At 39.2% G+C, this 17,760-nt stretch overlaps 1 protein-coding gene across 1 annotated transcript in view; it reads right to left on the reverse strand.

The window, feature by feature from the left end:
• The window catches only part of DLGAP5 (DLG associated protein 5), a gene marked incomplete at both ends in the record, with an annotated part of 30,757 nt that extends 20,258 nt beyond the window's left edge, over positions 1–10,499 (reverse strand). The window contains 9 exons of the mRNA XM_084241310.1: positions 551–674; positions 1,046–1,158; positions 1,910–2,178; positions 3,831–3,895; positions 4,897–5,019; positions 5,118–5,202; positions 6,396–6,458; positions 7,673–7,866; positions 10,265–10,499. Coding sequence (XP_084097436.1) covers positions 551–674; positions 1,046–1,158; positions 1,910–2,178; positions 3,831–3,895; positions 4,897–5,019; positions 5,118–5,202; positions 6,396–6,458; positions 7,673–7,866; positions 10,265–10,499 — 1,271 coding nt within the window. The remainder of the gene's footprint in view (positions 1–550; positions 675–1,045; positions 1,159–1,909; positions 2,179–3,830; positions 3,896–4,896; positions 5,020–5,117; positions 5,203–6,395; positions 6,459–7,672; positions 7,867–10,264) is intronic.
• Positions 10,500–17,760: the final 7,261 nt, after the last annotated feature.

The raw sequence follows: 17,760 nt of genomic DNA on the forward strand, positions 1-17,760 counted from the left end.
CTTAAGAGAAGTGAAAGGCATACAAGGGCATTTTCTGAGGCTTCATTGTAATAGTAGTTGACTGATCTCAATATAATTAACCAGCAACAGAGACCGACTACGTAAACTGCGGTAAATACACACAATTAGATACCATGTGGCCATTAAACACACACAAAGCACGAGAGAGGTCTAAGTCTTAACAACGAAATGTCTCTAGACTTTAAGATTATGAAAACAGTATAAATAAATCTATAAATGTTCAACTTTATCTTTCTGGAAGTATTTATAAGAAATGAATGGACATTTGCCTCCATGAAATGTTCAAACAACAGAGTTGGCAGACAGTTAGGAAGAAGACTTCCCACTTGTACCTTTTTTTACCCTTTGAATTAGGATCCATAAAAAAGCACCAGCTATTGAAGAATAACTGAAATTTAAAAGATAAAGCACCCACAGTCAATTTCCACCTAGGGATATCTATTATATTAAGGTCAAAATAGCTGAAATGTCAATTTCCAATGTCCAGACATTAACACAAAAGTCTTATACTAGGAACAAATAGACAAACCTGAAATATGGCACATCATGTTGTGGCTGAGGTATATGTTCTTCATTTATTTCAAATGATGAGTCTTCCTTTATTGGGAGGCCATTTGAATTTCTAGTAGTTTCATTTTTATTAAAGACAGGTTCTATAAAGAAAATATTGCACATAAATTTCCAAGCAGTAATTCCTAAAATAACACCCCCATAACAAGACTTTTTTGGGGGGGGACCTTCAGTTTTTTCAATGCTGAATTTCAAAATTTTATTTCCGCCTAATAGATTTCATTCACATCTCCTCAAATGGGTGCCTCACTATTCTTTATCTCTTCAAATTTACATTTAACCCCCCCCCATTTTCTACTTTTTATTCTCATTTTTTCTTTAGAATGTCTTTCCCCATGCTTTCCCATCTTTTCTCACTTGTGGTAACATTCCTGAATCATATGAAAATAGACTAAACAAATCTCTGATGAATCATTATCCAGAAAACAGCTGAAATTTAGTTAAAATACCATACCTTTATTGTCCAAAGGACACTGTAATTTACTTGAATATTGATGTACTGTCTTGGTAGAGTAAGTTTTAGTTTTTTGTGCCAAAATTTCTTTTGCTGCTTCTTGAGTCTTATCACTAAAAACAACAGCAAATATATACTTCATGAAACATGAGCCCTATATCTCTATTTAAAGGATTTCAAAATAATGCTTATTTTTTTTAAACCTGGGATAAAATAGAAAAGTTTCTATCTTTTTAAAAATATGTCTATTCTGGAGAGAAAAAAAATCAAAAACCTATGTAGTAGAAATATCCATCTTTCCTAATTATAATGAAATCCAAAGATTTTAAAGATCTCTTAATAGAACATAAGCACTTAGTAGTCTTGGAGGTTGCTGAGTAGTTTCTAGTGTATTTGCCACTAGTCAGTCTTTACAAAACAACTTTGCCTTTTCTTTTACAGATTTCAACTGATTGTCCCCACCCTCCTCATTGCAAGTTAATAATTTTTCTTTAGAGGTAGTTTTTTCTAAAGTAATACTCAGCAAAAAAGCACAAACAAAAGTCCAAACCATGTCTAAACTATAGAGTTATAGCAATCTCTTCTTTCTAAAAATGTACTTCTGAGTGAAAATAAATTCACTTATTAAAATCCAAAGGAAAAAAAATCCCCAGAATCCCAAACTGTGCCATGAAAATAATAATATATTAAAATATCAAAACTATTAAATCCATTATTGCAGCCTTCTGAAGACAAAATCTGCATGATTTATAATCCACATAGTTTACTAACTAATAAGTTCTAAAAAGCACAGGCCAAAGCTAAGAAAAGCATTTGCTGTTCTTCATCTCAGCAAGGAGTTCGTTATTAACATTACATTCTTACACTTCTGTCTTCAAAGGGGTCCAGGTGTAACTGGGTGTCAAAAAAGCATCAGCACTTCTGGGAGTCATAGGTGTTACTTGGTAGTTCTTCAGGCCATCGAGCGGCTGAAACATAAAATCTTTTGGTGCAAAGGAATTCTTCCCTTTCATTTTTGCAGAGTTTGTCTTAGGTAAGTTTTCCAGTTTTGACAAGACTCCATCCGTTCCATTTGTTGTATTGGTAGTTGAATGCAAAGTATTTTCTTCACTATCAACTTTAAAAGAAATGACCTAAATGTAAGTAAAAAGAATAGAGTGAGAATTTTTCTTTTGTGGATATATATTCAACCAATTTTTACAGATCTCAAAATGTGTCAGTTGAGAAATATGTCCCCTGTACAAGAATTCAAGACATACAAAGAAATACAATTAAATGTATAGATGGAATTAGAAGACCAGCTATATTAAGCCATTACTATGAGCCAGAAAAAGAAAAAAAAAAAACAATCCTTATTAAAGAATAATAATTTTTGGATATTACAACAAATTATATGAAAACTAAGGTGCAAATTAACCTAAGGTGTAAACTAAGACATATAAATCTTTTTGCTTAAATTATGTTGACAATTACAATAGTTGGAAATCTAATTAATTTATTGGATGAGTACTATTGTCAAGGATGAAATCCTTTTTTAACATAACCTTGATTATAAGTAATCAGATGAGGAAAAAAACTTTTCAGTATGACACAGTAAGACTAGCCATAGAAGGTGTATGGCATTTTTCTGTTCCCAGTTAATTGCCACATTTTTTTTTTTTTTAAATAGAGGCATGTTTATTTCTTTATTTATTTGTTTTGTTTGTTTGTTCTGTTTACACATGCACTGGGTACAGTCAGAAGCGCGGGAGGGTGAGAGAATTCACCAGAGCCAGAGCGGGGAGCAGAGCAGGCAGAAGGACCGAAGTACACTGCTGAGGGGAGCAGCGGGCGGCAGGAGAGGTCTGCGCGCCATGTGGGACCCTCCTCCGGTGGCCGGGGAGCAGCTGGGGATCGAACCGGTTCCGCAGAGGCCGCGGGCAGCTTCGCAACCCAGCGCTCAACCGCTGCGCCACCGGGGAGGCCCTAATTGCCACATTTTTAAAGATATAATTGACACTGGGCCTCCCCGGTGGCGCAGCGGTTGAGCGCTGGGTTGCGAAACTGCACGCAGCCTCTGCGGCGCCGGTTCGATCCTCGGCTGCTCCCCGGCCACCAGAGGAGGGTCCCACATGGCGCGCAGACCTCTCCTGCCGCCCGCTGCTCCCCTCAGCAGTGTACTTCGGTCCTTCTGCCTGCTCTGCTCCCTGCTCTGGCTCTGGTGAATCCTCTCACCCTCCCGCGCTTCTGACTGTACCCAGTGCTTGTATCAACAAAACAAACAAACAAACAAACAAACCAGCAAACAAATAAATAAAGCATGCCTCTATCAAAAAAAAAAAAAAAGATATAATTGACATAAAACATTGTATTCTTTTCAAATGAACCACACATATGACTCAATACGTGTACATAATGCAAAATGATCACCACAGTAAGTCTAGTTAATATCCAGCATCACCACAGTTACAAATATTTTCTTGTGATGAAAACTTTAAAGATTTACTTTCTAAGCAGCTTTCAAAAAATACACTATTAACAATAGTTACAGGTGTCCATAGCTGTTTCTAAATTATTTTTCTCTGTCTTCTATTAACCTGATTATATTTTCTTTACTTATACAGATTTGAAGACAAGATATCTTAAATACAAGGGTAAATCCTCTTGATATGTCATTATGGTTCAAGAGGGTTTAACATACATGTAGGTTAACTTCTTAAAGTAATTCTGTATGCTTAACTTCAACTTTATGAAAGTAGCAATGAGATTTTCAAAGTAGCTAGAAATAAACATGTTTATACTCTACCTTGTCAGATTCTCCTTCTATTTTTTTGGCAGGTATTCCTTTATTTGGTGACTTACTTTCTGCTTCTAAAATAAAAATATGACATCCATTTTAACTAGATAGAAAAAGCTGCACTATCACTGCCATGGCCTGAGCTCAATCCCCAGCCAGGGAGCTAACCTACACATGGTGAGGCAGACCTCTCCTGTCTGCCCCACTGTCCCCCTTAGAAGTGTATTCCTATAAATCCACCTGTTTTGCTCCCCACTTTATCTCTGGTGAATAATCTCAACCCTTGCACCTCCAGTCTACACCCTAGTTCATCTATGCAAATATAAATCAGATAAAATAAAATCACCATGGTGTACTCTTAAAAACAAAAGTACTAGGAAGTTTGGGGAAAGAAAAAGGCATCAACAGGAATGTGTCTCAAACAACTTTATGGTTAAAAGGCATTATAAAATGGGGTAAAATGTAAAATCTCCTGCCAAGTATATACCATCTGTTTTCAAAATGAAACAAAAGTATTAAAGTATTTTTACCTTTTACCTCTGAATATCAAAATATCAAGAACATTTATTACAGAAAATTAGGAAAATAAAGAAAAGCACAATGAACAATTTAAAAAAAAATTACATTACAGAGTAATCATATCATGGTACATTTCCCCAGTTCATTTCTATGTTCACATAGTCACATACTATTTTTTTAAACTGTGATCATATGGTTTGGAATGAGACCGGATTTTCTTTGCCCATTTAGTATATCAGGAACCATGTGATTAAACTTTCTTCTACATTGTTCTAAAATGATTACACTGTATTCCATCAGTGGATTGACCTTAGTTAATTTGGGCCATTCATTTTCCACTTTGAAGCACTGCTTATGCCAATTCAGGTACTTCAACATTTGAACACCTATTATTTGCTAACTGGATGTGGTAGAGATAACAAAACCTACCTTCAGGAATTGAAATCTCCTTTTTTCCTCTCCTACTCAAAAAAATACATGACAATTCAAAAACTTAAATATTAAAAAAAAAACTAAAGGACCTCTAATTTAGTCACTGATCAAGAAATAGTCTTACTGATAGTAGCTCTTGTGATAGGCCTTCCTGTTGTAGTGGATGAGACTGTTTTTACAGTCTGCATTGCTGCTTGAGTAGCCAATCGAGTCATTCTCATCGATGTGGGCACTACTGGTTGTATAGCTGTGGGGAAAAAAAATAGTCAGAATCAAATGCTTTTTGAAATCATTAAATTATTGTTGTGGCAGCATCAGAACTATAACAATTGCTAATATCCATACCTTTTTTCTCTTTTTCCAACACTTTCTTTTCAGAAGTTTTTCTTTGACCAGGTCTGACTGCCCGAACATTGCTCCCATTGTTAATCTGTTTAAAAGATCATGTATTTGAATATATGTAATTAATTTAGCTATATAATGAATAAACTACCACATTTTTAAGTCTATAAATTACCCTCATCTGAACTCTGACAATTATAAATGACCCGGCAAAAAATCCACTACCCCAAATAAAATAAGAAAAAAAGCTTTCCATTATATAAATTTTCTTAAAAGCTTCTTTAGAACTCTAGAATTCAGGGGGAAAAAATGTGGGGAGTGCACGAAGAATGTGCACATACGGAGATGTGAAGTTGTATTCTTAAACAGTTGGCAGATCAACAAAATTTGGGAGAAAAATTAGAAAGCACTATAATTTAAGCTACTAAAAGATAGCTGACTATATATCACCTGAGTCCTAAATTGAATTTTACCTAAAAAAATTCTTCTCTTGGGTGGAAAGTTCTTTCCCCTGGTTCACTCTTCCACTCAAAGACTTCATGCAAAATGCTACTATTTCAGTGAGATTCCCCTGCCAAAATTGGCGCTATCTGAGTCAAACTGTATGACACCCAGCTGGTGTCCAGAGTATTGCATTTGAGTGAACCCCCACCCCACCTTAGAAATTGGTACCAGAATGATTTATTGCCCATCAAAATTCTACCCAATAACTACTTAGGTACTCTCCATCTCCCTTAAAAAAAAAAAAAATCTCCATAATGCTTATGACTCTCTGATATTCTACATACTTATTTTATTGCCTGTCTCTCATGTAAACTCCATGAAAACAGGGAATTTTGTTTGTTTTGTTTATTACTATACCCAAGAGCTTAGAGCAACATAATAATTAACTAAAAAAATTAGTGAATATATGAAACTTAGCTTCCTTACCAAATAAAGTAGCAAAGTAATTCCCACCTTGCCCATTAAACTTTATTTTAGTAAACCTCCTACTAACACTATCCATACTAGTGTTTTGAGGACCCATGATGACATGGAATACATTAATAGAAGCCGAGTAAAAAATAAGTGTGACACAAAGTTGAATTTTGGAATCACTCTCATAAGGAATATTTCATTAGCATTTAGTCAAAATTGCTGTCACCAAACCAATAAGAATTAGGTATAATTAATATAGTAATCACTATCATTGAAGCTGATAATAGATTTTAAAAGAATTTGTTTACCAAGAAAAAAAGTACAATTTGTCATTTTGTAACAATGGTGTACTAGCAACTATACCTTAGTTTGTTCCATTTGCTCTTTGGCCTTTGACCTTGTAATCAGTACAGAAGATTGAACAGCCTTAAAAAGAGTCAAAATGAAAAGAAAATTTAAAAAAATGAACTGTCGAGTTTATTTCCATGTTTCATTAAGAAATAAAGTTTTCATTTAAAAGCTAAATTTTAGCCACGAGTGTCTGATTTCTGTCTACCAGAGTTCTCTCTAGAATGCACTCTTTCATAATTTTATATGTCCTTATTGGAGGGTCTCTACAGCTTAACTGTCCACCTGTATTCTCAATATCATATCCTAAATACTCATCTTAACATGGACCTCTATCCAGATTTCCAAATTTTTATCACCAACTGCCTTTCATTTAGATGGTCCAAACAGATTTTAAAAAAAGATTGCAGATCATTTCCTTTTGCTTGCCTTCTATATCTCTTTTAGAAGCAGCATGCTTTAATAGTTGTTCAAAATAATATCATTAAAATCGTCATATATCTAACTCGTCAATTTCCTTTATTCCTCACCATCTGTCAAATTTACCTTTTAAGGTGTCTTACACCTAATTCTTTCTTTAAAACCCACTCCCCTAGCCCACTTGTCCTGTCTCACCTAACATAATAGTCTCACAAGCGGTCTTCCTATCTATAAATGCTTCTCTACCCAGACTATAATCTTCAAGTTCAGGGTACTCTTCCTGAATTATTAGTTTAACAATGATAATTTATAACTCTCCCTTGGCTATCCATATCCTACAGGATAATGCCAAATCTTTAGGCATTTTTCCACCTGGCTCTACTCACTTTCTTAGTTGTATCCTACCTCAACTTAGCTTTACCTATATCAAAAGCTGATTTTCATCACCTGAGCTACTATTAGATTATTACCACCTACTACCAACTAGTTAAGTGAATAAAGGGGAAAGGGTTTAAGCTCAATGAAAATTTCATTTAAAAAGAATTATTCAGGCCTCCCTGATGGCGCAAAAGTTGAGCGTTGGGCTGCGAGGCTGCGCACGCCCTCTGCAGCGCCGGTTCGATCCCCGGCTGCTCCCCGGCCACGGGAGGAGGGTCCCACATGGCGCGCAGAACTCTCCTGCCGCCCACTGCTCCCCTCAGCAGTGTGCTTCAGTCCTTCTGTCTGCTCTGCTCCCCGCTCTGGCTCTGGTGGGTTCTCTCTCACCCTCCCGTGCTTCTGACTGTACCCAGTGCTTGTATAAATAAATAAATAAATCTTTAAAAAAAAAAAAAAAGAATTATTCCTCTATGAAGTTATGATACTAAATTTACCTTTTTTGGTTCAGCTTTCACCGCATTCTTGTTTGATAAAAGAAAAACAGGCTTATCAGGTCTAAAACGACCTACTTTAAATACTCCTTGTTTAGCTTTCTCTCTCTGCTCTTTCAGTTTTTGAAGTTGCTTTTCTTCTTTGTATCTTTGGAGCATTTGTTTTCGTAGATCACCTAAAACAATTTTAATTGACCCAAAGGGGGGGGGGGGGAGACAGTACATAAAATGTTTCACATAAAAAGTTATGTAAGTATCTAAAATATCATTTTGTCCAACTTCAAATACTGATAAGAAATGCTTTTGTTAATTCCTAATGTGCTAGCTACAAGTATTTCAACTCCTATTTTAAGCACCTCTTAAAAAAGACATTTTTCTTTTATAACCACACCACCATTATCACAGCTAACAAATTTAGAATTCTGTACTATCTACAGGGACCAAATTTAAACTTCCTTGTTTCAGACAACTCTTTTTTAGATCATTGGTTTATTCAGTAAGAACCAAGCAAGATCCATGCTTTTTATTTGGCTATGTTTTAAGTCTCTTGATCTCAAACAGATTCTCTCTTCTCATGCCATTCTCTTGTTGACAAGATAGTCAGCTGTCCAACAGTGTACCCTACATAGGTATGTTCGCTTCCTTATGTTTTTCACTCACTCCTCTACCCTTCATATTTTCTATAACCAGGTTATTATATCTAAGGGTTTGACTAGACTCAAATTCAACTTTTGGTGCAAGAGTAGGACCCAAGTGATGCTGCTATTCTCTTGAATCCATCCCAATCTGGCTTTCAATCCCTGAACTTCATCTACCAAAACTATTATCAAGATAACCACTGACCTCCACAGTGATAAAGTTCAAATTCTCATTTCTAATATCACTTGACCTGACAAACATCACTGACATTTAATCAGTCTCCCCTCCTTGATTTGCCTGTTTCACTTGGTGAAATTTCTAGGATAACACACTCTTCTGCTTATCCTCTTACTTTGTATTTTATCTCAGTTCTTTGTTAGTTTCCCCCTCATAGCTGCTTTCCAAACACCACCTGTAATTCCTGAAATTTTATCCCTAGTTCAGACGTCTCTCTTAAAACTCATCTTGTATATCTAACTTTTCATCATCTGTTCTTGCATGTCTTATAGTGATAGGAGCTAGGGAGGAGGAGTAGATCAAGTGAGACACTAAGCTGGCATGGTAGGAAATGTGCACACACATATTGCTGATGGCCTGTCTTCTCCGAGTTAATTTTCCAGCCATGGACACGTCTGCAGGAGTCTGGGGAGCCAGTGTTATGTGACCACCAGCCTCAGCACAGTGGGACGAGCATGAGGCCAGGTGTCCAGGAGGGCGATAAGGAGCTCCGGAGGCTGAACATCACAATCTCCGGGCAGCAGTGAAGACCTGCTTACTGCTGAACTCTCTTTATTCAACTCACTATAAAAAGGCAGCTGGAAATGAAATGTTAAGGCGGTTTCTTTGGGGTGTTACCACCCCCCCCCCAATCTTCCAGATTGCCATCTGTCTGACTGAAGCACACTTCAAAGATTCAATTCCTGTCTCTACTTTATTAGCATTCAGTGGTGTCAGGTAGCCCAAATTCCAATTTTCTGGTTATAATAGGCACCTCAAATTCAACATATCCAAGCCTGAACTCTTAATATTAAGAGTTCTTAAAAACCTCTTAAATCCAAATCCAAAATCTGTTCCTCTATCAAGCCTTTTACAAATTAGTAAATGGCCACGCCATACTTTTGTTCAGACAAAACACCTTCAAATCGCCCCCTCTCCTCTTTATCAACCTACATCCAATGCACTTGGAAAATCTTTTTGGTTCAAACCTTGAAATATATTCAGAAAGCAGCTACTTGTCTTTGCTGCTACCACACTAATCAACTAATTATGTAATGAAAATAAATGACTGCAATAGTCTCCTAACTGGTCTCCTTTATCCCTGCTTTATTTCACTGTAAGCTAGCTTCAAGAGCCTCTTATATAAACACAAGTAAACAGAAATCCACTGACTGCTGATTAAATGAAAAAGTCATTTTCCAGTTCTCTTCTTCTTTCCCTGTAGCATCCCTTGCCTTCTAACACACATTATTGTGTTTTTATCTTTTCCGAGATCATCCCTTTCTTCTTTAGTTGGTTCTTTCCTTCCTAATGACCCCACAACTTTTTGGACAAACTGCAAGGATGAATCCTTCAACTCTTCTAAGAAATGTTTCCATTGGTGAAGTATCCTTATTTCATATATTCTTCTATCAGTTCTATTTTTATGTCCCCTGTCAGTTTATCTTATCATCATTTAGCTCCAGAAGTAAGAACTTTAAGATTTCTATAACACAATATAGATTAATAAACTGTCATAATGCTATGTAAGTGAATGGTTTTAGCCTAGTTTGGGAATTTCACAACCTTTGCCTTAAATAGACAGCAGAAATTAGTTGTAGAAAACATCAAATTATTAAGAATATTTCGAAACGCCATTCTTTTGGTCAGGGCTTTTTTTTTTTTTTTTAAATCCCAGGTATTAAAACAATCTTTATTCACTCTACAAAGCACTTAAAATTACAATAGACCTTTACTTACTTGACTTGCTATTGGTCTTTTGTGGAATAAACTCTTGAGATGTCTCATTTAACTCAAGACTTCTCCCTTCCAAGATTGGAATGTTGACATCTTTCAAACCAAAGTGTCTATTGCGTTCATATTCCTTATGTCTGTTTTCTTTCTGAGATAGTGATTTTCTGTGAGCAATTTTAGTTCTAATCATTTCAGAGCTTAAATCCTTTCTGTAGCGACCAATAAAATGTGAAGACGACATCCTGTCAAGGAAAAGAGACCAAATGACAAATTTTCATTCTATTATTTAAAAAATTTTCCAGTTCACCTCCTGTCCCTTCACAGTCTCCTGAAATAAAAATATTAAAATACAAAATTGAGTAAATATGTAACATTGAATAATGGGAAAGATATTATCAAGAGAAGAAACTACAACCTATTTGGGGGGGCTCTAAGTAGAAATCTGCTGGACAGATGAACTGAAGCCCAGGAAGCTATAGTCCAGAATATAGATAAGAGGATCTGTCTTACCACTGAGAACACTGCAAAATTAAAGAGTATGAAGGTGAAAATAGGGAACGTAAGTAAAGGATAGAACAGTTTGCTTAACCTTCCCCAGGTGATGAACACAGGCTGCCAGTCATATTTTCCTGAAACCAAAAACAAACAAAACAAACCAAAACCAGAAATCAAAATGTATGAGACACCTATTAGACATGTAAGGATGATATACAGGCAATTGCATATATGACTGAGGGAGAAATAAAAGTATTCAGGAAGAATTACCATGGTGATACAGAAGGATAACCATATCAGTTTGTACTTGTGAAGGCAAAATAAAATTTAGTTTTATCATGTAAGAAAATCATATAATTTACTTAGCACATGCCCTTTTCCTAGAAAGAGCCTTGTGAATGTATTCAAGCCACACAAGAGAGAAGGACAAAAAAGATGTCAAAGGCCCCAAGCAAGCATGGATCAAACTGAGGAAAAGAATAAATAGAAAGCCCATACAGCTGACATAAAGAACAGCCAGGCCAAAGTGGAGGAAGAAGACTGGTTCTCCAGAAAAAATGTTCTGGCAACTTAAAATAAAAATTTTAAATTGAACTTAGGGATTTGACTTAATGGCATGGAAAACAAAAGCAAAAATTAACAAATGGGACTACATCAAACTAAAAACTTTCTGCCATTAAAAAAAACAATCACCAAAACAAAAAAGCAGTCTACTAAATGGGAAAAGAAATTTGCAAATCATACATTTGACAGGGGATTAATAGCCAAGATATATAAGCACTCATACAACTTAAAAAAACCCAATTAAAAAATGGGCAGACCCCCTCCACCCCTACCTCAAAAAAGGGCAGAGACGCTGAATAAAATTTCTCCAAAGTCAACAGGTATATGGAAAGATGTTCATTCTTACTGATTATTAGTGAGATGCAAAATAGGATATAGTGAAAAGGGAGGTCTCATGCATTGCTGGTGGGAATGTAAATGGGTGTTAGCCACTACAGGAAACAGTATGGCAAATTTCTCAAAAAATTAAGACTAGAATTACTCTATGGTCCAGTCACCCCACTTTTGGGTATTTATCTGAAGAATATGAAAACACTAATGGATAAAGATGCGGCATATATACACAGTGGACCACTACCAAGCTATAAAAATACATCAACTTTTTTTGAACTCTCCTGCACTGTTGGTGGGAGTGCAAACTGGTCCAACCACTATGGAGAGCTGTGTGGAGATTTCTGGACCTACTAAACATAGAGCTTCCATATGATCCAGCAATTCCACTACTAGGTATTTACACAAAGGACACAGAAACATCAATTACAAAGAGCACCTGCACCCCTATGTTTATAGCAGCACTGTTTACAATAGCTAAGCTTTGGAAACAGCCCAAATGCCCAAAAATAGATGACTGGATCAAGAAGATGTGGTACATATACACCATGGAATATTACTCAGCATTCAAAAAAGATAAGCACATGCAATTTGCAGCAACATGGATGGAGCTGGAAGGGAAATGCTCAGCGAAATAAGCCAGAAAGAAAAAGAAAAGTACCGGATGGTCTCATAGCAGGAATCTAGAAAACTTAAATAAGGGACCAGGAAAAAGAATAACTATAAGAAAGTAAAAATCAAAATCAACAAACAACTATGAACCAGAGACACTCTATGCGGGGTGGGGTGCGGGGAGGGGAGGGATTGGGGTCAAAATAAGGGGTTCACAATTGTAAGGGGAATATAAAAATAAAATTCATAATAAAAAAAAATACATGAACTTGTGTCATTTGGGATAGCGTGGATAGACCCTGAAAGGATTATGCTAAGTGAAACAAATCAAGGATTATGCCAAGTGAAACAAATCAGACGTAGAAAGACAAATACAATCTCATTCCTAGGTGGAAGATAAAGAACACAGACTTAAAATTCTCTTAACAGTGATGGTGACCAGGCGGGAAGGGGATTAGAGGATGGATAAAACTAGTTGGGGGGAGCACTGAATCAGTGGTATGATGGCGGATGGCAACCTACTAGTGATCTCAATCGTATATACAGATGTCGAAGTATCAAGTTGTATACCTGAAACTCATGCAATGTCATAACAGATGTTAGCACCCTTAAAACTTGGTTTAATTCTTTAAAGAAAACGTACGTATTACTTATTTTAAAACTACAGCTAGCACCATACACAGTAGAGACAAAGCTCCCTCTTTTACTGAAGGCATATTTAATGATCACAGTAACCCCAGAAGGTAGTTACAACGCTCGCGTGCTACAGGTGAGCTCAATGAACTGCCCACAGCGGCACAATTAACGCTGGGGCTGGCATCACAAGCCAGGCAGCTGGCATCTCACCCACAGCGAAGTTCCCTTGAGCTGACTGCTGTTTCCTCGGGCTTGGAAGCCTACAGTGCCTTCGTCTTGCTTGCCCAGAGGTTCCAACCCGGGCGTTTTCGGCTCTCCGGGCCTCCGGGAGGGTTTAAGCCACTGAACGTCCGGGCGAAGAGGGCTAACCGGCCCCAGCTGCAGTACTGCCCCGCCCCAAAGTCCAGTCACGAGCGGGCGGGAGACGCCACTACGGGCCCTGGCACCCCCGACCTGCTCGCCCGGAGGGCAGTGCCCGCGGCTCGGCGGGGACAGGCAGGGAGAGGCCGGAGGAGCCTCCCAAGGGCGGCGTCCCGCCGGCAGCGGCAAGTCCCCAGGCCGTCTGGACCTTCTAGAAGGAAGCGGGCCGGCGCCCTCCCTCCCGCGCCCCGGCCCCCACCTACCTGAGGCCGCCGCGGGCGTGAAGTTTCACCCAAACTAAAGGAAAGGCACCCTCCGGGCCGGCCGACGCCGGCGCTCCGCACCCGGCCCTCGGCAAATTCAAACTCGGCGCCCCGCGCCGCTGATTGGAGAGGCTTTAACCAAACTTCCGGGGAAGGTACACGCCCCTTCCCCTTGGATAAGGCTTGCGATTGGTTCGCTCCTCGCGCTGTTGGAGTTGATTGAAAGGTGAGCCGTCGGTGCTCGCACACGGTTGGGTGTGAGCAAAGCAATGGGCGGGGCTGCGGCGGGATGGGGCGGGTCTGTGGGGCGCCCTGGGGCCGCGCCCGCGGCGGGAGTCCGGGCGGGCGTGGCAACCCCCGACGCGAGTCCGCCGGAGCTGCCAGGGCGTCTTCGGTAGTGGAGAAGGGCAAGGGGACGCGGGATGAAAGGAAGGCACCCAGTTTGCGGGACTTTTTAACGTCTTTATTTCATCATAAAAATCGAGCGAAGGGCCTCCCGGGTGGCGCAAGGGGTTAAGACGCAACCTGTGAAGCTGTCCTTGGCCTCTGCAGCACGAGTTCGATCCCCGGCCAGCGAGATACCCACATGGCGCAGCAGACCTTTCCTGACGCCAGCTGCTCCCCTCAGCAGTGTATTTGACTCAGTCTGTTCTCTTCCCTGCTTTGTCTCTGGTGAATCCTCTCACCAACCCCCCACCCCCCTCCTGTACCGCAGTTCTTGTATGCATAAATAAATAAATCTTTAAAAAAAAAATTGAGCGAAGCTTTGGGATGTTTTCTTAACCTTTTAAAGAAAGGGCTTACCACTCCAAGTTTCTCCCTGCAGTTTGGTGTTTTCCGCGTCACTAAATTTTTTTTCTTTTTCCACTCCCATTTTTAAAAATTGACATAAAGTTTAAATACAAGGGAAAGCATAGTTTCTTAAGTGTACACTTTGGTAAGTTTTGCTAAACGTAAACAGCTGTCATCACCAGCATTCAGGATATAGAGTATTTCCATCACCCAGGCATTCTCTTATAGCCTTCTGTTATAGGACAGGGAGAGGGGCAGCCCAAGCCCCGCAAACCTGCCTGTTCTAAATGGGTTGCTATCCGCCGCATCAACACAAAACATATGAGACTTTAATGGGAAGGAACTTTAATAAAACTAGGAAACAATACAGGAAAGGCAAAGAATCTAGTTTCTAAATCAAGCACCCAGTTACCCGTCCCCTCGTGGGTAAAACTCCATCCATATGGGATTGGCCCAGAACAAGACCCCAAAGCCTGCTACAAGTCTAAAGCATCTTCCAGTGGGGACCCACAGAAAAGGGTCAGAAACAACTGGACAAGCCCGGAAGGAAAAGAGCAAAATCAACATCAAGATAAAAGCTGCCATTGTCACCTCCCCACGGGTCTCACCCACATCTGTGTCACCCAGTCTGTTAGGGGGAAGTGATGTCCTTAGTTAATCCCATACAGGCTTTGTGGACTCCACCCCCACTCCAGACTAAAGCCATCAAGACTCTGGGAAAGACAACTCCCATCACCACCAAGGGAGGGTGGCTGGGACCTGAGGGTGGAGTTGGGCAGCCAGGTTGGATATAAAAAACCAAACACGTGGGCCTTGGGCTCTCTCGGGCTCGCGATCGCTCGCCTCCCGGCTTCACCGCTCCTGGCTGGCGGCCAGCTCTCAGAGCGCCATTTTGGGATTCCTGATCGGCGGATCGGGTAGGACTCATTTAAAACTTTGTCTCCCGCTTTTCTCCCAGAGCTGTACATTTCCTCGTTTCCCCTTCCCTTGTAAATAAACCTTTTATTAACCTTTCACGTGTGCCTGCAGTAGAGCATTGATAAGTCCTTTTAAGCGCGCGGGTGAGGACCCACAGTCAGGCACCCCGTTTTGTATCGGGGTTGCTCTACAACAAGTCCACGACCAAAAGACAAGCGCAGTTTCTTCACGTGTCTCTAGGCTCCATGCGCCTCCTCCAGGTCTGCTGGCTCCATCCTGCTTCCTTCCTCAGTCTCTTCTGCAGCTTCTCCTCTTCCTGCTCAGCTCCACCCTCCCTTGGGTGGGGCAGGGAACCTCCCCCTTTCCTGGGGACCACCCTGTTACAATCCCCCCTTTTAATTTTTATTCCACCTTATCTATGGTGGCACAGATCTCATGGTGTAATCTTAGGAGACAGTCTTTTTTCAGGGTTACAATGTGTGTAAGAGAAGCAACAATTGGGCTTCCCTATGGCACTGGCTACCATAAGCGCAAATGTGATTTTTGGTTTCTCAAGTGTGTTTGTTTCATATGTCGATTTGCTGTTGAAAAACTGGCTTGGGCTTTGTGAAGATTCTGTGTGTTTGTGTGTAATTTGTTTGTAGTGACTTGCTAAGAGATTTTAATTTGTGGAAATTGTTCTGTGCCAGTTTTACTCAAAAGATTAGGCAGTACATTGGACCATGTGGCCAGATCAAAGATGGCGTCTGAGGCCACTTGGCGGGCTCTTGTAAAATTCAGAGGTTCTTGTTACTAGGACTTTTTTTTTTTCTTTCTTTTTGTAATCTCTGCTGTCTCATTAGCATTTCTAAAGGCAATAATGGTTCTTCAGTGGTATGTTGCTTTGTCTTTGGCTACTTCCTGCTCTCTGCCTGATGGATTTTGCAAGCCAATTGTGGAGCTGTGGTGTTTAAATTAACAAATGTATGCCTGGGTGTTAAGGAAAGAGTAGCCTTAGCAGTAACTGGTAATTGCTGGTAGCCTTGATGGATTCTTGGAGATAACTTGAATTTTTGCAAAGTCTGGATCAGAAAAATTAACAAGATTTTGTCTGAGTCTGAAAGGATTTGCTGCTGTGAATTTTGTCTACACAATTTGTTTTGGGCATGTTTGCCATTTTGAATCCTGAATTTGTTCAATTGCTGGTGTAAGACAAGATTCTAAGTTTCTGCTTCCTACTGAGGAAGGTCTGTTATGGAAAGCACTCTTTAGGGTGCATCATGTAACTATACCAGGTTTTCATACCTGTGTTGTTGTTGTCGTCCCTCCCTAGTGTGGGGGAGGTGTAATCTGTGCTTAGATGTTTAATCTGCTCTTTCAGCTTCTGTCCCAGAGTGGCTAACAGAAGTAAGGAGATGACTCCTTTTAATTGAAAGTTAATTACTGATATTTTGATTTTGCTTTTTCAGGTTCTATTCCAGGAAACCCAAGGAGTGCCTGCTTGGTGGCTAACAAGAGATGACTCCTTTTGCTTAAAAGTTAACTTTTATTCTTTCAGTTGCTGTACAGAATACCCCAGGATTGACTTCTAATAAAAAGTCTTCAACACTGAAAACCCTAAGGTGATAAACAAGGTCATGTAACTCTTGTGATTAATAAAACTTTTCCTTCCTATTTCCAAAGTCTTAGGTTTGTAGGATGACAACTGGGAATCAACATTTTTAGTGATGAAAAGGAAGATTAATGACTTGTACAAGTTACCACAGCTAATTAAGTAGCAATGTCAGGACTTAAACCTAAGTATTTTTACCTTCCTGGTTGGAAACATGGCTTGTTTCAAGGTTGATTTAAGAATGGAAAAGATCATCAGTTTTGGAATTAAATGGCTGTATTTTAAAGTCACCACTTCACAGTGGGCAAGTTTTCTGCACTTCTCTGAATCTCTATTTCATTATCTACCTGATGGGATATCAGGAGGATTAAATGAAATAATTCGTTTCAGTTCTGCTTCTTACCAAGATGCTGACAAAGTAAAATGATTGGCTCTTTCCCCAAAAGATCAACTTAGAGGAATTACAGAGGGAGGAAAAAAAAAGCCAAGTTGCTTGTAAACAGAGGAAACAGAAATTTCTGGACATTGTGGCTATTCTGAACTGGTACTTATGGAATAAAGGATATGGGCAGAAGGCAGGTGGCAATGGAGGATAAAACACGAAAGAAATGATTAGTGTTTGACTTTTGCTTCTCCCTGTCATTCTCTTGGTACAAACTGTGCCTATTCTTAGATAACAAATGGAAATACAGAGAGAAAAATAAAAATAGATATCTGAAAGTGAGCAAATACTTTATAAAATTTGCTGTTGTGTAGGAAATGTAGAAAAAGTAGAACAAACTGAAATTACAAATAAGATGATAGAGAACATAAATAATTAAATGTAGCAAAAATCACAGCAAACACAAACGAAGTAAACTCACAGTGTAAGAAGATAGACAGATTGGATTTTAAATATCCAGAAACATACTGTTTATAAGAGATATATACTCAAAGCACAG

The sequence above is a fragment of the Talpa europaea genome, assembly GCF_964194135.1.
Source record: "Talpa europaea genome assembly, chromosome: 8".
NCBI classification, from domain to species: Eukaryota; Metazoa; Chordata; class Mammalia; order Eulipotyphla; family Talpidae; genus Talpa; species Talpa europaea.